General features: G+C 56.9%; 1 protein-coding gene across 4 annotated transcripts in view; it reads left to right on the top strand.

Moving 5' to 3' along the window:
- Positions 1-634: 634 nt before the first annotated feature.
- TBX4 (T-box transcription factor 4) overlaps positions 635-20,951 on the top strand; it is a 31,311-nt gene continuing 10,994 nt past the window's right edge. For 2 of the 4 annotated variants that reach the window (XM_002719252.5, XM_008271189.4), the window contains exons 1-5: positions 635-856; positions 4,524-4,718; positions 5,431-5,525; positions 12,868-12,987; positions 14,590-14,737. In XM_002719252.5, coding sequence (XP_002719298.2) covers positions 4,527-4,718; positions 5,431-5,525; positions 12,868-12,987; positions 14,590-14,737 — 555 coding nt within the window. In that variant the 5' untranslated portion in view covers positions 635-856; positions 4,524-4,526. Of the gene's footprint in view, positions 857-3,162; positions 3,616-4,523; positions 4,719-5,430; positions 5,526-11,499; positions 12,331-12,867; positions 12,988-14,589; positions 14,738-20,951 lie in introns of those variants that run through there. The other 2 variants (XM_051824735.2, XM_051824736.2) reach the window with 2 other exon arrangements.

Raw genomic sequence — 20,951 nt, 5'->3', positions numbered from 1 at the left:
CGGTGCGCGGGCGGTGCGCACGGTGCCCGGAGCCCGTAGGTGTGAGGACGTGGTGGGCACGGTCGGTAATCGGTTGTAGGGCTCTGAGGCACCGAGTGTCTGCCACGCCGGGAAGTGGGCTCGCGAATTCAGTGCGAGCGCGGCTGAGAGCGGGTCAGAGAGGGGCGTGTGCCGGCAGGAAGCCCGCAGCCCAGGGGTCGGTGGAGACGGCTGCCTGGAGGTGGCCCGGGCAGGAGCCAGGCCTGGCCGTGGAGCGCCCGTCTGTGGGCCCGCGGCTCTGGGCAAGCCGTCCCGGTTGTCGAGCTTCGGGTGGGAGCCGCGCGGCGCGGCCGGGCCGCTCGCCCTCTCTTCCCGCCTCTCTAATCTAAACCATGCGGGACTCCCAGCTGCTCCCCGGCCGGTAGGGCGCAAGGGCCGCGGGGAGGGCGCTGGGCCGCGCGGTGGAGGAATAGGCGGCCTTACTCCGGGCTCGGGGTCTTGGGGGCCGCAGAGCTAGGGGACCCTAGCGCCCCCTCCCCGGGGGGCGGCGGGCACGACTGATTGACAGCGGCGACGTCAGCGCGGGGGTGGGGGGTGGGGGAGGCGGCCCCGGAGGGAGGGAGGGAGGGAAGGAGGGAGAGAAGGAGGGAGAGAAGGAGGAGGAGGAGGAGGAGGGAGCTGAGGCCCCAAAGTGCAGCGTCGGAGATCAAGGGCCCGCTCCAGAGCCGGGATGTGTCCGGCTCCGAGGGCGGGGCGGGCAGCGGGACCCTGACCCAGCGGCCCGGAGTCGGAGCCCCGGCTGTCCCGCGCTCCTCGGACCCGAGCCTGCAGTGGACCTCGGGCCGCAGGCGCCTCCGCATGTGGCAGCGCAGTTAGGGTGAGTGTGCGGTTGTGGCGCGGTGCGGGTGAGCAGGGCGTGCGGGGCTGGGGCCACCTGGAGCCCAGGGTTAGGCTGCAGGATCTAAAAGGATGAGCTGTAAAAGGGCGAGAAAGCTGACCAGGCAAGGACCTTGGGGGCGGCCAAGGCTGCAAGAGGGCGGCATAAAGCGCCTCGGGTCTGGTCGCCGCCGGGCCCCGGCACCCAGGGGTTGCAGCGCGGGACCTCCTCTCCGAGTCCCAGGCACCCAAGAGCAGAGAAGCGACGGCGCCAGCACCGCAGAGGCGAGGTGGAGCCGTGACAGGCGGAGCAGTGGCCTTGAAGCTGGTGTTTGCAGAGTAGGACAGGCCAAAGAAGAGGGCCTGGGTACTCGCGGCGAAAATCGATGCAGAAATATGAATGATCAGAACTGCAGAGCCTTCGAGGCAACCGACTCGTCGGAATTAAGGCAAGGAACGTTATGTGTAAATAATGATCGATGACCCAAAATTATCAGAATGTGAGCAGCCACCAAAGAAACACGGCTAAACAGCGCAACTTGGGCTATAAAATAACACTTTCAAAATCAAATGAAAATACTAATCAAAACTTCAACAGGATTAAAGACAAAGTAACTCCAAATACAGGAACAGTGTAAGAGCTACTGTCTTCATGCCAGTAATAATAGTATAACAAATAATAGTGCAAGAAATTACTAAACTGTGGGCAACTGTAGCAAGCACACTGTAGTAAAAAGATGAACAATAAAAAATATTAAGGAGAATACTCTAAGTAGTATTGGTGGGATGCTATCATATAATGCCTTATTTATAGAACAGTGAACTATTAAAACAAATATTAACCAAAATCTTAAGAGCAACTGTAAAATACAAATAAAATGATGAGAATTGCTGGAGTAATATGACAATTTATGACCAAGGTATTAATAGTCACAACAACATTATAAATAATGGCTGAGTAATAAGAAGTATTGTACTTATGTGATGAAAAATAATCAGAGGATGGAGCTACAGCAATTTTACAAATTATGACAAAGTAACAAGAAGTAATGATGTGATGAAAAATAACTAGTGAATTAAGATCTGTAACATTACAAATAATGACAAAGTAACAAGATACTGACCGGTTCGATGAAGAATAATACCTGGAGTATGTGAACGATCCCAGCAAACCAAATTATAGTGAGAGAACCGAACAATTACTAGGATGTGAAGAAAATTACCACGACTGTGGAGCACAATGTTAGGAGAAGCGGTAAATAACAAGTATTCTAACAGTGTGACAAACTGTAAACAGACTGAAGAGCTAACAACCACCATTTTGGGGATACAGAACAAATATAAAAAACAACAATGGATGAGCATGACCTGTGGAAACACTGTATTTAATTACTGAGAAACTGGTAATACCACGAACGTGCTAGGGGGCCTGGAACGAAGGAGCGCTGGTGGAAAGCAACCGCGTGCTTAATAGTGATAAATTTATGAACGAAACCAGGGCTTCAACCTTGTGGTATTAATGATAAAGGTACTAATAATTCGTGTGATAGGATAAATATTCTCAGTGCTACTGAGCTGACCAGATCACTTCTCTTAGCGTGGGGACATTAGCGTGGGGACAGTTTTTAAAAATATTAAAACTAAATTAGTACAGGATAGTTAACGATTCTTCTAGCGCGAGGAAAACATCACCAGTCGTCTTAAAGTGGGAAGAGGATTGCTGCACTCCTAGGGAAACGGCAGCCGAGAGCGACCCAGCCGGGCTCGAGGGGAGTGGAGCCGGCCGGCCGCACCCGCTCACCAGGCGACGACGCCAAGCACTACGCCGCGGTGCCGGCGTCAGAGCGCGCGGAGGCTCGGGGTCCGAGGGGACCGCAGGGTGCGAAATCAAAGAAATGGACGCAGAGCTTCGGAGAGGGCAGGATGCGGCCTCTGTGCCCGAAGCAAGAGGCGAACCCCGAGGCGAGGAAGGACAGCTTGGCACAGCCCTAGTCCCCGGTCCGGGCGGCCGTGCTCTGCGTTGGGCAGGATTGGGGGCGCCGGAAGAGTCGCTGCGAGTCTCCGGGCGTGACGATCGCCCTGCAGAGGACCCAGTGGCCGGACCGGACCGCAACCCTCCTGCGCCCCGCGGGATGCGACACCTGGGACAGCCCGACCGCAGGCGCCCTCCCAGGCCGGGCCGGGAGAGATCGTTGGAACCAGAGACTTGCCCCCCCCCCCCCCAGCGCGACTGCCCTCGTTGGGGCAGCCTCCCTCTGTCTGGGGTCTCTTGGATTTCCCAGGCTCAACCCGGAACTCGCACGTGGTCCAAGGCAGTGCCGGGCGACCAAGTCCAGTGAGCCTTGCTCTCCGCCTGCTATGGCCAAAGCCTGGCCGGGGTCGTCAGCCTTATCTTTATGGGCTTTTCCCAGCCCGGGCTGGCCCTGGCCTTCCTTTTATCTCTTCGGTTGCACTTGGCTTGTTTACATTGCAAAGGCTCTGGGAGCCGAAGTTTAAGCCTGGGGTGGGAGGCCAGTGAACTGGGTGGGCATGGGACCTGGACCTTGGGATGCTGACGGAGACCCAAGGGAAAGGAGAAAAGGGAGAGTGTCCTGCCCCCAAGAAAGGCACACCAGAACTTGTCTGAACCAGAAGGAGCAAGAGCAGGGAGGCACAGAGGGGAAGCAGGGACAGTGCAGGGCCCCTGGACAGCTTGGTTGGTCCTTGCAGGCTGGGATCTCCTGGTGACCCATCTGTGGCCGGGGGCAGGCACAAGCGTAGGTGAGTGAACAGGCCCCAGATGCTGAGTGATGTAGGAGTGTGCACCCTGAGGCAGCACTGGGCTGTGCCTATTAACGGGACCCTCCCTACTGGCCCAGTTCTTCCGCTGGGAAGGGTCTCCATCCTTTGGCTCAAAGCAGAGCCCTTTGAAGCCAAAGCGTGAGTGGGTGAGCGGGTGAGTGTGAATGTGAAGACAAGGCTGGGGGGCCCCTAGCCGCGTTCAGGGCCCGGATTCTAGCGTGGCTAGGAGAATGTGGCAGCCACTGTGAGCAGGATGTGTGGAGGAGCCTATGCCAGGGCCCCAGGGAGAAGGGTGTGTGGGGGAAGGGGGAAATCGCATGTGTAGAAGTGAAAGTCTGTGGATCAGCAAGTCTGTCTACCTGAGCGCTGTCTTTAGGACTGGCTGAGGGCACCGCAGTGCCTAAGGCTGAAGGGCCAACGCCCAGCCCCAGGCCCTCTCTGCAGGTGCTGAGCTCCCGAGGCCTGGGCCTGCCTGCCTAGGAAGCATGCTAGCCGCCCTGGGCAGAGTGAGGCCTGGACCTCAGTTATTAGGGAACAGCCAAACAGACCCAGGCCTGGGGCTGCACTGGTGCCCAGCAGGAGGGAGGGACTAGGGGTACACCTGGGGCCATGCTGAGGGGGCGGTCCTTCCCCCAGACCTACTCATCACGCAGCCCCACACCCAGGGCAGGCAGACATAGCTGGGCAAGCAGACCCTCCCAGGCCCAGACCTGGCGGGGAGGAGGCGAGAGTCCTGCCCTCCCCCGGCTCAGGAGGGGGCGGGGTCCACGTGCGCCAGGAAGGCCTCTATGCCCTTCGTGAAACCCTCGGCTGGGCTGGAGCGGGCCCGGGGGCCTCTGGCTGGTGTGGATCCGGGCGAGTGATTCGGTGTGTGCTGTGCCCCGCAGGAGATGCTGCAGGACAAGGGCCTGTCGGAGAGCGAGGAGGCCTTCAGGGCCCCGGCCCCAGCGCTCGGAGAGGCCAGCGTAGCCAACGCCGCCAACGCCCCGGAGCCCGTACTGGCCGCACCGGGCCTCGGCGGAGCCGCGCTCGGCAGTCCCCCGGGCCCCGGCGCCGACGTCGCCGCCGCGGCTGCGGAACAGGTAGGGTCGCGCCGGCCGTCGGGTAGAAGTCGGCCGTTGGTCGACTTGTGCCCGATGTTTCGTCTTACCGCGGGCAAGATTCGCTCCAGGGGGACGTGGCTGCCTGTTGGTTCTCTCTACCTTTCGGGCCCTTGGGGCTACTCTGGGACTGGAGCGGGAGAGAGACCCCTGGCAGCTCAGTGTCCTGCTGTGTGGACCGCCAGGGGCTGGGGTCAGAAGCCTGGGACCTGGCGGGAGGGAGCCCGCGTGCGCGCAGGAGCCGCGGGGGCATCGCGAGGGGCTGCCCGGTGCTAACCAGGCGATCTCAGACAACAGAGCCCAGCCTGCGTGGGTCTGCGTGCGACTGGCCGAGGGGGCGTGTGCGCGCCGTTCGCTGGTCTTGCCTAACCAGGCGCCTGCGGGTGCGGCCTGCCGCGAGAAGTGTTTCTGTCTGGGTAGCAGCTTGTTGTCTACCGCTGCCCGGTCACGATACGTGTCTTCTGCTGGCCCGTCTGTAGGTGCAGCCCCGAAGGAGGGAGCTTTCGCTGTTGCCTAAATTAAAAAAAAAAAAATTCTCCAACGGTTCAGAATAATTTTGCAAAACGAAATCTCCAAGCGTGAACTCCCAGGCTGGTGCGGGTCTGCATGATCCTTCTCGCGGGCTCCGCGTGGAGCCGTGGAGCCGTGGAGCCGTGGGCCAGGCAGACATGAGTCCCTCTCCCTCCCACCCCAGACCATCGAGAACATCAAGGTGGGGCTACACGAGAAGGAGCTCTGGAAGAAGTTCCACGAGGCGGGTACCGAGATGATCATCACCAAGGCGGGCAGGTCAGCGCGGGCAGCTAACCCAGCTAACCCCCGGGGGATGGCGCACGGGAGCCCTGGGGCTCTCCCGGGGGCTTCTTGGCAGTCTTAGGGCCTATGGGAGACCCCTCGGCCTCGCCAGTCTCAAGGCCACATCCAGCCCTGACTTGGGACCCGGTGGGAAGCCCGAGGGGGAAGGAGGGTGCGACAGCAGCATGCAAATCTAACTCGAACTCAGAGTGTATAGCCTCAGGACTTTGCCTCCCTCCCCAGCCTGGCTGCTTTGCCCTCCCCGCTTGGGGACCTTCCAGGGTTTCTGAAGATTGCAGGGATCCTAGATGCCCCTCCAGATGATGGATGGGGATAGGACCACACTTTCCAGTTTCTAGAACTTCTCTGGCACCTGGTTACCCCCAAGTCTCTCCTCGCAGCAGTGCTGCTTCTCTCTCTTCTGCCTGCCCTCAGCCAACGAAAAGGCACTGTTAGGCTGCGTGTGTGTGTGTGTGTGTGTGTGTGTGTTGTTTGGGGAGCAGAGCTCGGGTGGCTGCCAGAGAGAGAGATGATTTATAAAGTGGAAACATCTTTAAAATGCGCTGGTGTCTGTGGGAGAGAACAGGGAGGACAGGGTGAGAGGAGGAAGACACAGACGAGGATGACAGAGATTGGATGGGGTGGGGGTAGGAATGGCCCCTGACAGGGGAGATCAGGTGAAGATTGCGCAAGTTCAGGTTCATGAGCCCCTTCCCCACGCTCTGCGCCTCTGCAGACTCAGGCTTGATTTTGGTCCCTAGGGACAGGTTGAGTGTGAAAAAGCCCCTTTGCCTGGTTGTGGTTCTGAAATTGGGGATTTGGGAGGAATCTGGTGGAGAAGCATGAAGAGCCAGGGTGCTGGTGTCAGACCACTGGGGAGGGGTTCCAGCTCTGACTCAGCTGCTTCCATCCGTGCAGCCCCCACGCAAGGTGCTTTCCGGTCTGTGCCCCCTCCCCACGCCAGCTGTAAAAGTACAGAGCCTGCCTCATACGGTTGTCTGTTGGTAAAGCACTCAGCACGGCTCCTAGCACACGTAAGCACGTACGCAATGCTACCTCATCGTATTACTAATCAGAACTGTCTGGCCCCACTCAGTACTGCCTTCTTTTTGGAGAACGCAGCTCCGCTGAACTGCTTAGGGAGTGCAGGGCTGTTCGGAGCAGACCACAGCAGCGGTTTGCTGTGTTCAGCCTGGGGATGCTGTTGGCCTCCTTGTCTGCTAGCTGGCAGGCTTGGCAGCCTGTCCCTTGTTTCCCTGAAGGTAGGGATATGGGCACCTGGTCAGCCTCACACCTCAGTCCGGGAAAGGCATGGCCCCAAGGACTCTTTCAGGGGCGAGAGAGTTTGCTGTATTTGCATTCAAGAGTAGGGTTTGGTGGAGGCTGCCACGTGGAGCAGCCGTGGAGGATATTGAGGGCCCTGCGTGGTCCTCGCTGAGTGCACTTGGGCAAGTCACCATAGCTTAGTGGAGCCGGATGAACGGTGACCAGACCCACCTGCCGCCCTTCCTCTCTTGGTGATTGCAAGGCTCCAGCCAGCGTACCATGGGGATGGTGCCTGGCAAATTGTCAAGTAGATTACAGGTGTGAGGAGGGACATTTGATTTCTTGTGCCTGCTGGGGTGGAGGGAAGGAAAGAAAAAAGATCCAGAATTTTCATTTTTAGGCAGCAAACATAACCTTGTCTGTTGAAAATGAACAGCCTGCATGTTCTCTGGCAAGCCCGGCCTCTGCCATTTCAAACAAAAGGCACTTGTGGGTCTCCTCAGTGGGGTTTCCTGCACCTGTGTGGGTCCCCCATCCCTCCCCCCACACACACACTCATACATGCGCTCACAGAGGTGGCCAGCTTCAGGCAGATGTTTGTGCCTGGTCTTCCTGGGAGCTTAGAGAGAGGCATCAAGCAATGATAGAAGGAGTTTTGAAATGGCCCTGATGATGTTGGTCAGTTATGAATTCATCATGGCCTTTTATTCTTCTGGCAGGAAGTTATCCTTGCACCAGGTCAGCCCTTAAGAAAGTCCCCAGCCTTATTTGTCTACCCCCACCCCTCCGTTCTCACACACAAAATCTGTTTCCTTCTGCATGGCTGCCCACTGCCTTCAGAAACCACTTTTATTGCTCTGATCACAGTGTGCAACCCTGTCCCCCCCAGCACCTCCATCATGGAAGGCAGCTTCTAGATGCAGCTTTGCTGGGGCTTGTGGCGCCCTGCTCCCCTAAACTGTGTGTTTCTCTCTCAGAACCCTTTCTGGGACACTGCCATTTCTCAGCAGGTGGCCTGGACCTTTCTCTCCTGAACCTGAGTGCTGGGGCAGAGCAGGGAGAAGCAAACTCCAGGGAAGGAAGGCCACACTGGGTCCACACAGGCCACGCAGTTGATACACCCCGCAGCCTGAAAGCCTCCCCCACCCCCTGTGCTCTGCCCTAGAGATCTTGGCAGCTTAGGGACTAGCTAGCTGCCTTTGGGATGAAGGGAAGCAAGGGCTCTGCAGAGAGGGAGCCAGAACCTTCCCAAGCCAGCTTGAATTCTTGGATCACAAGCCTCCTGCCTTAGCCCTTTGGGGCCTTGAAAGTCTGAAGTCCCAGGAGAGAAGAGTCCCCTCATTGGCTGTGACTTTGGGTCGCCAGGCCATCTGAGCCGACTTCCGAATGCTCAGGAACCTCTGACAGCAGGTGTAAAATGCAGGCCAGCCCTCCCCCACGCAGCAGTTAGGCGGCCTTGCCCAGAGGGTCCACGCTGGAAAATGCAGGGAGCAGATCCCTTCTTGGCCTCCTCACATCCTTGCCAAGCTTGACCCACGTGAGAAACTGCATCTTCTCCCAAACACAGATAAAAGCGAGCTCCACAAAAATTTAAATATAAACCTCCCCCAAATGAAAATTTCCCAACCATCTGACTGGCCTGCTTCTAGGTCACAGTTTTGCCACCAGATAAATCTCCACTATCAGCCCTCATGGTCTGTTGAGTTCAATGTTGCTTGTGTTAGTGACAGTGAATTTGTGCTTGAAAAATGAACTACCGATGAGAACTCCTGTTGAACCTGCATTGTTTGTTATTCTGAGGCAAGGATTTGGCCCGGCTTAATCCGTGGCTTCAAAGCCAATTGCCCTCGCTCTGTATACAGAGCGTCAGAGCCCAGTGGCGTGGATGATAAGAGAAGTAAGGGTTGAAGACACTGGGAAAGTGGGTTGGGGAGAGAGTGCTTTGATCTCTTTTTAAAGTATTTTCTGAAAGCAAAAGTCTATCAGAAGGAAGTGCCTTAAAAAAAAGAAAATCTAAGGGAAACAACCAGCCTTCTAAAATAGAATCCATTTCACACACCCTCACCCTTTCCCCTTCCCTCAGGGAAAATAGTTCTTTAAAAAACACTTAGGGTGAATGAGCACACTTCATGTGGGGGCAGGGGTACGTGCATACCCACGCGTGGACCCATACCTGCGTGCAAAGTGGCAGTCAACCTGATAGCTCTGTGGGTGCTCTCAGAAAGTCATTTGGCTACAGAAGCTTTGGCCCCAGTGTAGGCAGCACGGCCACCCTCCCTCTCCAACCTCAGCCCTGGCCTCTTCCCAGCAAATCCCAGAATTCTTCCTGAGGACCCCTGGACATTAGCAACAGAAAAGATGAGTAGGGTGTTTAGTGGTTCCCTGCCTTTCTCCTGTGCCTCTCTGCGCGAGCGCGCACGCGCGCGTGCACACACACACACACACACACACACAATTTAATGCAGATTTTATTGAAGTGGAATATTCTTGCAGAGGAATGCAGTAATCTTAAGCATACAGCTCTACAGACTTTCACAAAAGGAACGCGACCGGGAACCCCCACCCAGATACAGAAGGAGAACATTACCAGTCACCCCCCCTGCCACCCTGGAAACTACTCCCCCCAGACTTCTCACCCCTTCCGTCTGGTTTTGTGCCTTCACTGAAGGAAGGCACGAGTGGTTGTTTCTGAGGTCCCTGGGGAAGCCAGGGCTGTGGTGGGGTTGGGGTTTGGGGCCCTGCCAGGCGGCGGTCCCCCTAGGGGGCTCTCCGCTCCTTCCCCCACGAGAGGGCGAGTCTGTCAGCGCCTGGAATTTGGCAACAGTCACTTGGACCCAGGAGGAGCCCGGCGATGGCTTTGTGTCCCCTCCCGGGCAGTGAGTTCGCATTGATGTGTTGATATTGCCAAAATCAAACGCCCCAAACCCTGGCGCGGGCCCTGCAACTCTCGGACGCGGAGAAGCGTCCCCGGAAGCTTATCTTAGCAGTTAATGCCAAAGCCATTTCCGAGGATGAATGGACGAGGGCTCCAGCCCCGCACCCGTTTCGTGATCAGAGCAGAAGCCCGGGCTTTCATCTCCTCGCCGGGCGGCAGCTTGTTTATTCGCCCGGCGGAGCCGCTTCCGCGCGTGCGGTGGGGGTGCGGGGCGCCCCGTCCGTCGCGGGTACGGGCGTGGGGACTGGGACAGCAGGGAGGGCGCGTGCACAGGGCGACGGCGACTCCGCCGAGTACAGCGCGAGCGACCGCCCTCCCCAGCCCACGAGGGCGTCCGTGTTCCCCGGACGGTGCTGGTTTTCAGGTGCATCGCGAAGCGCGGCCATAGCGTGCGCCCCGCGCCACCGTTTCTGCTGTTTCCTTAGAAAGGACTTCGCAGAGCCAGCGGGGCGTGGAGGGAGGACCAGCGCCTAAATCCAGCTGGCCTCCGTCGCTGGGTCGTGCTCACCAGGGTCCCCGGGCTCCAGCGGTAGCTCTCAGGGTACCCAGGGCTGCTGCCCACAGGCGGAGGCGGAGCCCTCTGCCCGAGCGTGGGCAGGGGACCGTGGGGTGGCCAGAGGGGCGCCTCGCCGTCGCACTCAGCCCGGCCCCACCCTGGGCCGCTCTGGGTCCCTCAGAAGCTGGTCGTTGTGGGAATGTGCCTGGGGCGCCGCAGAATGAGGTCTGCATGGCCCCGGAGCTGTCCCGAGCTGGATTCCGCCGAGACTCAGATGTCTGTCTGCACCAAGGCAGCGCAGCCTGGAGCAGAGCGAGTCGGCTCTCCGGAGCAGATAATGGCGCCCTCCCCGCCCCAGGCCTCCGCCCCAGGAAGGGGGAGTGGGTGGGCAGAGGCAGAGGCGAGGTGGAGATCGCTTCCTGGTCATCTCCCGTGCCGGCGGCATCACCGCCCCGACCCTGGGATCCATCAGGAGCCCGCCCCGTGGTCAGCGGTCAGCTCCAGCTGCACGCCTTGGGCGGCAAGCACAGGCTCCCCCTCGCCTTCCACACAGCTCTTAGTCACTGTCACCCCGGCCTCCGGAGCTGCAGGCGGAGGGGGAGGACGGTGTCCGCCCTCAGCCTAGGTTATGAAGACCAGGCAGTGGTCATTTCCCCTCGCGCCCTGTGTGGGACACTGTCCCAGAGGGGAGCCCTGGCTGCCTTCTGTCATTGCCACCCGGAGTGACTTCAGGAGATCCAGGGCTATGTGGGGGCCACTGGTGCCAGCCGGCCCAGCGAGGCCGGGCTGCCCCATTTTGCGGCTGTTTTTGTGGCAGTTACAAAATGGTGGCCTGGAGGGGACAGGATTTGGGCCTTCCCTTCCAGGAGGAGGGGAGGCAGCCGCTGCCTCCCCCACCCCCACCCCCTTCAGCTTTAAGCCCACCAGGGAGAGGCAGGGCCGGGAAAGAGGGTGGTGCGGGTTGCAGCTGTGCCCCCAGGCCGGACGGGGGCTGGTACGCAGGAGGCAGGCTTGGGTTCCTGAGCCGTCACTTCCCCCGTTCCTGCAGAGGGGGTGGGGTGGACATTTGAAAATGCTTTCAATTGACATCTGAGACAAATTCTTCCACACGGTTTATAAGTCCCTAGACTTGCAGCTAGAACTCACCACTCCCCCCCCTCCGCGCCCAGCAGGCACGCACACAGCCGCACATGCGCACTTGGCTCGCACTGCACCACGTGCTCGCGCACATGCGCCTGGGCGCGCACGCACGTTCACTCGCTCACGTCCCCACTTCCCGCCCGCTGTGGGGCGCTCGTCTGGCCTCTTCCTGCAAGAGGCGTGTGCGGGCCCAGCTGGGCTGGGGTAGGGGGTGGGCCTGAACCTCAAGGCGCTGGCCAGGGCCTCCTGTAGGGTCTGCCCGCTTGCGGAGACCTTCATCCTCTCTGCCCTCACTAGATAAAGCTGGTGCCCCCGTGGACAAAATGTGGCCCTCTGATCTGTCTGGGGATGCGGGATGGCTCCTTGAGCACTGGACTCCTCCAGGCATGGACTGGCCGGGCCTTCCCACAGCTCGGGGCTCGGTCCCTCTCATTTCCCTCGGTGTCTTCTGTTAGGGTTGGATCTGCTCCTCTCCTGGGGACATCTTTGTGGGAAATCAGCTCGGAGGGGCAGAGGCTGTGAGGAGGACTGTGAGGCTCTTGTGGGGAAGGCACTGGTGGCCAGGGGAGGGAGCTGTGACCCCGGAGTGTGTGTGTGTTTTTCCTGGCTGGTGTAGGTGTGTGTGCATGGCCCAGGGCTCAGGGTCCTCAGAGCCTCAGGTTTCTTGGTAAATCCGTTATCACAGAGGGAGGTCGAACCACTGATTGGTGGAGAGTGGAGTGCAGCAGGGATCAGGGTGATAGTCATAAATGGAGTCATTGAAGCTACGCAGCGAGCTGTGAGTGAGGTAGTAGGGTTATCCTTGTTTTAGGGTGAGGGAACCAAGGCACAGAGAAACCCAGGGTCCTAGACGCATCAGTGGTGGGGGCAGGCTGAGGACCTCAGCAGGGTGGCTTCAGAATCCGTGTTCTTATCCATCAGCTCCTGGACTGACTTTCCCCCATGCCGTGTTAGGATTCACGGTGAGAAATACCCCTGCTCAAAGCACCAAGCCAGGTTTTCCGCAACACTCACTTTACTGTTTTCCTGCTGGTTGGTTTGAGGTCTGAGGGCACACAGATGTGGCTGGGAGGCAGCGTCTCGCTGCTGGTGGATGCGGCACACAGGGACTTCCAGGCCATCTGTCCTGGCTCTTTACAAGGCCACCCCAGAACTTCAGCTAGCAAAGGCCAGCAGGGAAATGAAGGCGGCCAGGCCGGGGAGGGAATCCTCTCTCACAGTCTCTGCCAGGGCGTCTAGGCTGCCGCAGCTACCAGGCCCATATCTTAGGGGAACTGAATTTGAGAGACCATGTCAATTCTGTTCCTAGACACAGACTGACAGCTGCAGGGGCTCAGGGGGACACCAGCCCCTCCTAGTGCAGCAAGGCAAGGTGGGGGGCTGTGAGTGCTAGATCCCTAGGTATGGGGTGGCACCTGCGAAGGCCTTCCGCGTCCTCCGCTCACTCTGCTGTCTCCCCTGGCCCTGTCCCTGCTTCTCCTCACCCCTTGGCCCCTCAGGAGGATGTTCCCCAGCTACAAGGTCAAAGTCACAGGCATGAACCCCAAGACCAAGTACATCCTGCTGATCGACATCGTCCCTGCGGATGACCATCGCTACAAGTTCTGTGACAACAAATGGTAAGAGGCCTGGGACCCTCACCACACTGCCAGCCCTCCCTCAGCTGCTTTTCCCACACATCACCCCACCCCCACCTGGTGTGCGGCACAGGGGCCCAGCCCAGGATCCCTGCCAGGAACTGGAACTCTGAGGGCCGAGCAGGGCAGGCAGTGCCTGCACAGCTGCTGCAGGTGGGGCTGGAGCCGGGAAGCAGCCAAGGTGTTCGGGTGTCCACTGGATTTCAAGGGTCTGGACTCCCCCACAGCCATGGACAGTCAGGACTTGGTGACCATGCTGTCGGTGATGAAAGAATGCCAGCACTGGGCAGATTCACACTGTGTCAGTTCTTCACTGGGGATGGGGCAGGGGCTGTTTCTTTGGGGAACTTTGCTAGTTAGCAGTATCACCTGGCCGTCTCTGGTTTCCACCCACATCCTCTGGCTGCAGAGCCCCTCCGCCTTAGGTTGTGTGTCCATCACAAAGACTGAGGGAGCTGCTGTCTGGGGCTGAGTGACGGGACCCTTTGGCAAGGGGTTGGGGAGATAAGCAAATCCAATTGGAGCAAATCCAATTGGGGGGGGGGGGCACAAATAAATGCTAGGCTGCCCTTTTCATGAGGCCAACTCATTCACACCCTCTCTGTCTGCCCCCAGGACTGAGAACAATGCTTTCTGGGGCAGGCACTTGGCACAGCAGTTAATCTGCACTCGAACGCCTGCATCCCATATTGGAGTGGTTTAAGTCCCCCTTACTCCACTTCCAATTCCAGCTCCCTGCTAATGTGCACCCTGAGAGGGAGCTGCTGATGGCTCAAGTACTTGGGTCTCTGCCACTCTCTTGGGAGACCCGGATGGAGTTCCAGGCTCTTTGCGTTGTCCTGACCCAGCCCTGGCTGTTTGGGATATTTGGAGAGTAAACACACAGATGGAAGATCTCTCTGTGTCTGTCCCTCTGCTTTCCAAACAAAAGGAAAATAAATAAAATTCTAAGAAAAGATTAAAACAAAAAAAGAACATTTGCAGAGGGCGTGCCAGCCAGGGTGGGTGGGTAGTGGAGCTGGCAGAGGTGGAGCTGCCGAGGCAGGATCTGGGGACCAGGTCCTGGCAAGGACTGTGTGTCTGTTTCTTCTGTCTCTGGACTAGATTAGAACTCAGAGCAGGCTCTGGCCGAGGGAAAGCTACCGATTAATTTCCTAGCATTGTTTTTGGGGCAAACAATTAGAAAGTTGTCTATGGCCTCTAAGAAGCTCCCTCTGAAGAATGTAACTTGTAACATTTACAGTTTATAAGTGTATATGCAGGAGTGCCTGGATCTCCCCCAGGCACCTTTGTGATTAGCCCCTGTTCTTACAAATGGTTGCATTTCCTGGTGCTCTTCTCTTCCTTTTCTACTACCGTAAAATACAAGAGGTCTGTAGCCATGTCTCTTCCTCAGCTCTCTGTTCCCTGTGCCTCACCACCGCCCCCACCCCCAGGGTCCCACAGTGACTGCAGGTGGGACCCGCGGCTGCTCTCCTGCCTGGTCACCCGGGGGGGGGGGGGTGCTCTCCGAGGGACAGGGTATCTGGGCTTCACAGACCCCAGGGTGATCCACTGCTACCACCATGTCTGCTCTGTTGGCAGGATGGTGGCGGGGAAGGCAGAACCGGCCATGCCGGGCAGGCTGTATGTGCACCCGGATTCTCCTGCCACGGGGGCCCACTGGATGCGGCAACTGGTCTCTTTCCAGAAGCTGAAGCTGACAAACAACCACCTGGACCCCTTTGGCCATGTAAGCATGGGACCCAGCTGGCCTTGGGGTGGGGGTGGAGCAGTGTTGGGGAGGGGCAGGTGGGGGTGGGGGACAGGATCCAGCATCTGCCCCACTGTGGGGCGGTTTCTTTGCCTTGTGAGCTGAGGTTTCCTGGTCTGGAAAGTGGAGATGGCCCCAGCTACCTCTCGTGGCTGTTAGGTCTGAATGAGAGGACAGGCTGGGAGGACCTCACGCCCACAGGAGGCTCTGAAAGAACGGTGACCTTGGTGATGACTGTGATGGGCCAAGCCTCTCAGCCTCAGTTTCCCCAAATCTGGCCTTGCTGGAGCACACGAGACAGGTGAACCTCATGAGAAAGAGCATGGATGCGTTCCGAAGCCGCTCCCTGGTGTGCAGCCTGCTTGCCCTCCAGATGACAAGGCCCAGCCCCCGTGTCAGCTCCCCCTGGCTTTGCCTGGGACATGGCTCCCCTCAAGCAGATTCTGAAGACCAGGGGTGCTGTGTCTGATGCCCCGTCCAGGCTTCCCAGGCTCGCTCTTTCCCCATCTCGCCCTCGCTGGCCACCAAAAAGGAGCTTTTTTTGGTGGAAATTTTTAGCTCAAGTGTGTGGCAAACAGAAACCTGGGACCCTCTGGTATTATCTGCCAGAGCGTAGGCCCTCCCTCCTTAGACTTACAGTGGCTGCTCTGGAAGTGCAGGACAGGTGGGGTGGGTGGGGTGGGCAGAAGCTGGCAGGTGCAGCCCCCTGAGCTGTGCATGCAATGCTCGGGGTGTGGGCGGTGGGGTTGGGGTGTGTAGGTTTGTCACCCTTGATGCCTTGGTTCTGCTTCTGGGGAGCTATGTGCAAAGTAGGGTTCCAGGAATGACCCTCATGGAGAATGTCAGCAAGGCTTCATTTCTGATTGATGGATGTGCAGCTGGCAGACCCCTCCTGGCTTTAATTTCTCAGAGTGTGTTCCATTTGCTGCTAAGTTGGGAGAATGCTGAATGAACATGTGTAGCTTCTGACTTCCCTCTGCTGGATTTCCCATGCAGGCAGGGCAGGCGGATGTCCAGTGGAAAGGCTCAGCCAGGGCTCTGCCTCCCAGAGCAGCAGAGGCTTTGTGTTGAGCGGCAGAGGGGCCTCCTGGACACTATCCTGGCCATGACTTTGCTCCCACTCAACTCGTATTCTCCCTCCTCTTCGTGGCTGGGTTGTAGCTCCAGTCTTGCAGTTCTAGGGATGGCCTCCATGGTAGAAGGCCAGAACCTTGTCTCTCCCGCAGCTGCACACATCCAGACCCCTGGCAGGAGCTGAGCGTTTGGTGCAGAAGTCCCTTGGGATCAAAGCTCTGGAGGGGACTTTGGGTGCACCTACCTGCTATCATTGCTCCTGGCTTTAGGAGTGCCCCTCCCTGACTCCTGCAGGGGACAGGAGGGGAGGGGAGGGTTGGAGAGCTGGGCCTTCATTAGGACGTCAGAGAGAAATCTGGCCTTCAAAGCCTGGTGCCAGGTCTTTCCAGCCTGGCTAACCTGTGTGGTGATTCTACCTGAGTCTCCAAGGGGCTTGTGACAACACTGTGGGTAGTGTTAAGTTTGGGCCTCTGTTAAGCTCTTTTTAAAAAAATTTTATGGGGCTGGCACTGTGGTGTACAGAGTAAACCTGCAGCCTGCAGTGCCAGCATCCCATATGGGTGCCGGTTCGAGTCCTGGCTGCTCCACTTCCGATCCAGCTCTCTGCTATGGCCTGGGAAAGCAGTAGGAGATGGCCCAAGTCCTTGGGCCCCTGCACCCATGTGGGAGACCCAGAAGAAGCTCCTAGTTCCTGGCTTCGGATTGGCACAGCTCTGGCCATTGTGGCCATTTGGGGAGTGAACCAATGGATGGAAGACCTCCCTCTCTCCCTCTCTGCCTCTCCTCCTCTCTCTCTTTCAAATAAATAAATAAATATTTTAGAAAAAAATTTTATTTATTTTGAAAGAGTTAAAGGAAGAGAGAGGTAGAGACAGGGGTCTTCCACCCACTTGTGCTCTTCCCAGGTGGTCACAGTGGTCAACATTGGGCCAAGCCAAAACCAGGGGCCAGGGACTTCGTCTGGGTCTCCCACATGGGTGCAGGGGCCTAACACTTGGGACATCTTCCTCTGCTTTTCCCAGGCCATTAACATGGAGCTGGATTGGAAGTTCAGCAGCTGGGACTCGAACAGGCACCCATATGGGATGCCAGTGTCACAGGTGGAGGCTTTACCTGCTACTCCACAGCGCTGGCCCCTGCGGATGGGCTCTTGAGGCTGGAGTGCACATGCACACACCTGTGATCCCTGCCTGGGGCTTATCTGTCCACAGCAGAACAGATACCGACCTCTGTGAACTCAGCTTTCTGCCGGGAGGCGTGGGATGCAGAGCCTTGGACTGCTTCTCCCTCTGTCCTCACCCTTGTGCGGCACCTGTTGTCCTTTGGCTCCAGCACCCCCTGTGGAGGTGACAGGGCTCAGGGAGCCGAGGAGATTGTCTCAGGAGCTGGGAGGAAAGGAGCCAGTGCATGGACCCATGCTTCCTGCTTCCTGGTCCCCTGCCGTTTGGGCTCCCCTACCTGTCTTTCCATACACAGGGTGCTAGCTGTCCCCTCCTCAGCTGTTGGGAGCAGCCTTTGGCCATGCACATGGGCAATGGAGGAGGAGCTCTCTGCCAGGGCGGGTCAGGGTGAAGCAGCCCAGCAGACGCTGCCTTTCCACTCCCCGGCCTGTGCCGGGGGGATCCGGGAGCCCTACTGGAGGTGAAGAAGCTGCCTCCTCTTGGCTTCTTTCTGTACAGGAGCTGGGACAGAGCCATCCTGCACTGTGAACTTCTCTCAAACAAGCTCTTCATTCTGCACAAGTCACCACTGCATTTTCAGTTTTCCCCAAAAGCTTCCAGGCCTCAAGGGACCTTCTCCAGCCAAATGGACTTTGGCCATTCCCCTGGCATCCTCATAGTGTCCCAGGAGTTTTAGCAGTAGCCTCTCTTTGACAGCCTTCCCCCAACTCCACTGTCCAAAGGGCTAGGGTCTCTCCTTAGTGAAGGGGCCCAATCCACGGTGAGCTGGCACTGCCACTGTCGTGGAGGAGTCCAGAGTCAGTTCTATGATACCAGCTTGGGATCCTTCTATCTTAGAGATCCTCAAGTTCAGCTGCCCCATTTCCTCATCCCAGGGGTGAGCAGGGTGACTGACAGGCCGTGTGTCTATCTGTGCATAAGGGCCCAAGGAGAAGAAAGGCCCAGTTACGGGGGGTGCAGAGCAGCCACGTGGGGAAAATATGTGCTTGGGTAGTTGCCTTATCTTCCAAGCACCCTGTGTCCTCCCCCCGCCCCACACACACACTGCTTTTCTTGACTGTCTGAGACCCAGGAGAAGGGTGCATGACTCAGGTGAGGGCTTGAGCCCGGTTGATGCTCCTAACAGACAGGACTGGCTTCTGACGAGACCAGGAGGGTCGGGTCAGCAGGGCAGGCTCAGGAATGACCACCAGGTTCCAGGAGTGAGCCAAAGGCCAAAGGCTACACAGGCAGCCTGGGCAGAAAGGGTCATGGAACAAGGGTAGGGTGGTATTGCCTCCATGGACCTGGCAGCCAGCTCCCCTCCGTGGTCCTGCTGCCTGCAGCAGTGGCCTGCCCATCCCGCCTCCTCCTTGCCACTCCTCCTGCCCCCAGCTTTCCCCTTCTGCCTCTCCTCCTCTTCAGGATAAGAGTCCAGCAGTGCAAGTGAGGGGTGGGCGTGTCTCCTGTGGCAGGACACAGAGGTGGCTGGCCTGTGAGCCTCCTTTACCCTTGATCGGGAGGAAAGAAGGCCCTGGCCGTAGTGGGCTGTGTTTGTGTGCATCTGTGTGAGCATGCGTGAGTGTGTTCATGCATGTGTGACTGTGTGTGTGTATTGGAGAGATGGCCGTCTTCACTAGCAGGAATGCCAGATTGTTGGGGAGGGGGGCCTGCATAGGATTTTTGACATAGTAGGTAGAACTATTGGACAGGCTGAGTTGGCGCAGCCCAGGGGTGTGCCCTGCCTCCAGCTTGTGCCCAGTGCCCTCCGAGTTCCCCCTCCTCCTCTGGCCACAGTTCCACACATACTGCCCGCCTGCCACCTGCCGTGCTTCCCTGTCAGCCTGGGTTGATCTTCCCACCCTGTTTGCTTACTTGCATACTACTTGAGCCTTAGGATCCAAGTTCAAATGCAGCTTCTTCAGGGAGAAAGTTCAGGTCCCCATTCTGTACACACAAAGCCTTAGGCACCTTTTCACCCTTGCACTTACCAAAGTAATGATTTCACACTTACTTGCATTTTTAAAAATTTGTTTTTGAATAGGAAATATACTTACGTGGTTTCAAAACAAATCACTGAATAAATAAAACTGTCTACACTGCACTTGTGCTCTACTCCAATTAACTTCTTTCCAGCATTTCCTTCTGCACATATAGGCATAGTCCATAATCTCAGACCCCTCATCTGTACACAAAAGGCAGCTACTGTATCAACACTTTTCGCTCCTTGCTTTGTAAGCTTAATCTAACTAGGCTATCCTTCCACTCATAGAAAACATCCTTCTTTCTTTTTTTCTGTTTTGTTTTCTAGCTTTGTGCAATTGTACCACGTGTTTGTTCCATCAACTCTATAGCCAGCCTGATTGAAGGAATGAGGTGTTCTCGTTTTTCCCCTTGTCAGTGTGCATTGATGTGTATGTCTGTGTGCTAAGTTGCCTGTTCAGAGGGGTTTGTAATTTTGAAGACACCGTCATTGCCCCTGAGGAGTCACACCACTGTGCACTGCCACTGTTGCTGTGGCCTAAGCAATAACACGGGAGAGCAAACTTAGGGTTTCTGCCATTTTGATGAGTGAAAAGTGGATCTCAGTTTCAGTTTTCATTTCCTTTATGGTGAGTGAGGCTAAGCGTTGCCTCTTCTGTGAGCTGCTGTTCTTGTCCGTTGCTCATTTTCTCTTACATGTTTGCTCTCATCAGCTTGTAGGAGCTTTTATAAATCAGGAGGAATCAGCTCCCGCCCATGATGAGAGCTACAGGCATTTCCTGACTTTGTCATCTGTCATTTGGTTTTGTATTCTCATGTAAAATTTGTGATTGGATTGGTCTGTTCCTTAAGGATTCTGGGTTTTGAGTAATTGGGAGCCTGTTTTCCACTCCTCACTTACAAGGGGATTTTCTTCTAGTTTTTTATGGATTTATTTTTACATTTAAACCACTGATCCTTTTGAATTTTATTCTGGCATTTGATACGAGGTGTGTATCCAACTTTCTTTTCTTTTCTTTATTCTTTGTTTCTGGAGAGCGGGCTCATTGTACAGCACAGGCATTGCATAGTCCTCTCTCCTCCCCACTCTGGGGTCCCTGACTTCTGTACGCCCAGTCCCCCAGGTGCTGGTGTCTCTTCGTGTGCCAGTGCCGTAGCTGTTGAGACTTTGAAAGGGTTTCAGTGCTTGGCAGGGCTCCGCCCTCTCACTCCTCTCAGTTTTCTTGGCTTGTCTTGTCTATTTTTCATATGAACTTTAGAATCAGCTTGTAGTGGTGAAAAAAGAAACTCCGCGTACTTTTTTTTTTTTATTGTAATTGCTTTAAATTGCCATCTGACTTCGGGGGAGTGCATAGGAACGCCTTTATCTCAGCTGAAGTCTGTCCTTCCAAGTGTGTTGGAGTTTCCTTCCTAGCACCTTGCTTGTGTCTCCATTTCCGGATTCCCGTGCGCTGTCTGCACTAGGCAGAACATCGCGAGGTTTTCACCACTGCTGTGTCCCAGTGCCCAGCACCGTCTCTGGAGAACCAGCGGGTGCTGGGTGAGTGAGCCTGTGGGTGGCAGGGTGGCATGTGGACAGAGAAGGTACTGGTTTCCCTCCAAGTTCATGCTATTAACTTGCCAGGGGGTAGGGATCCAGAGCTGTTTGTCCCCTGTTTGACCTCGTTTGCTCCCACATTTGCTGCGGTCAATGTACCAAGCCTTTGGGAGTGACGGGGGCCCACAGAACTCCAGACTAAGCTCTGCTGTCCCCCCACCAGGTGGAGGTAAGGGCTCAGCCTTGGAAATCCCTACCATTCTGGTCCTGCCTCCGTTCAGCTGCCTGGTACTGGGCAAATGTTTTCATTCCCCAGCCCCTACTCCCCTAGTAATGATGCCTGCTTTATGAGGTTGTTGTAAAGATCAGTTATGCGATGCATGTAAAATGCCTAGCAAAGGGCACACAGCACATGCTGGGTGGACATTGGCTATTATTG

Source organism: Oryctolagus cuniculus, chromosome 17 (genome assembly GCF_964237555.1).
Source record: "Oryctolagus cuniculus chromosome 17, mOryCun1.1, whole genome shotgun sequence".
NCBI lineage: Eukaryota > Metazoa > Chordata > Mammalia > Lagomorpha > Leporidae > Oryctolagus > Oryctolagus cuniculus.
Note: the sequence above shows the minus strand (reverse complement) of the source record. Positions and strands in the feature narration are given on the sequence as shown.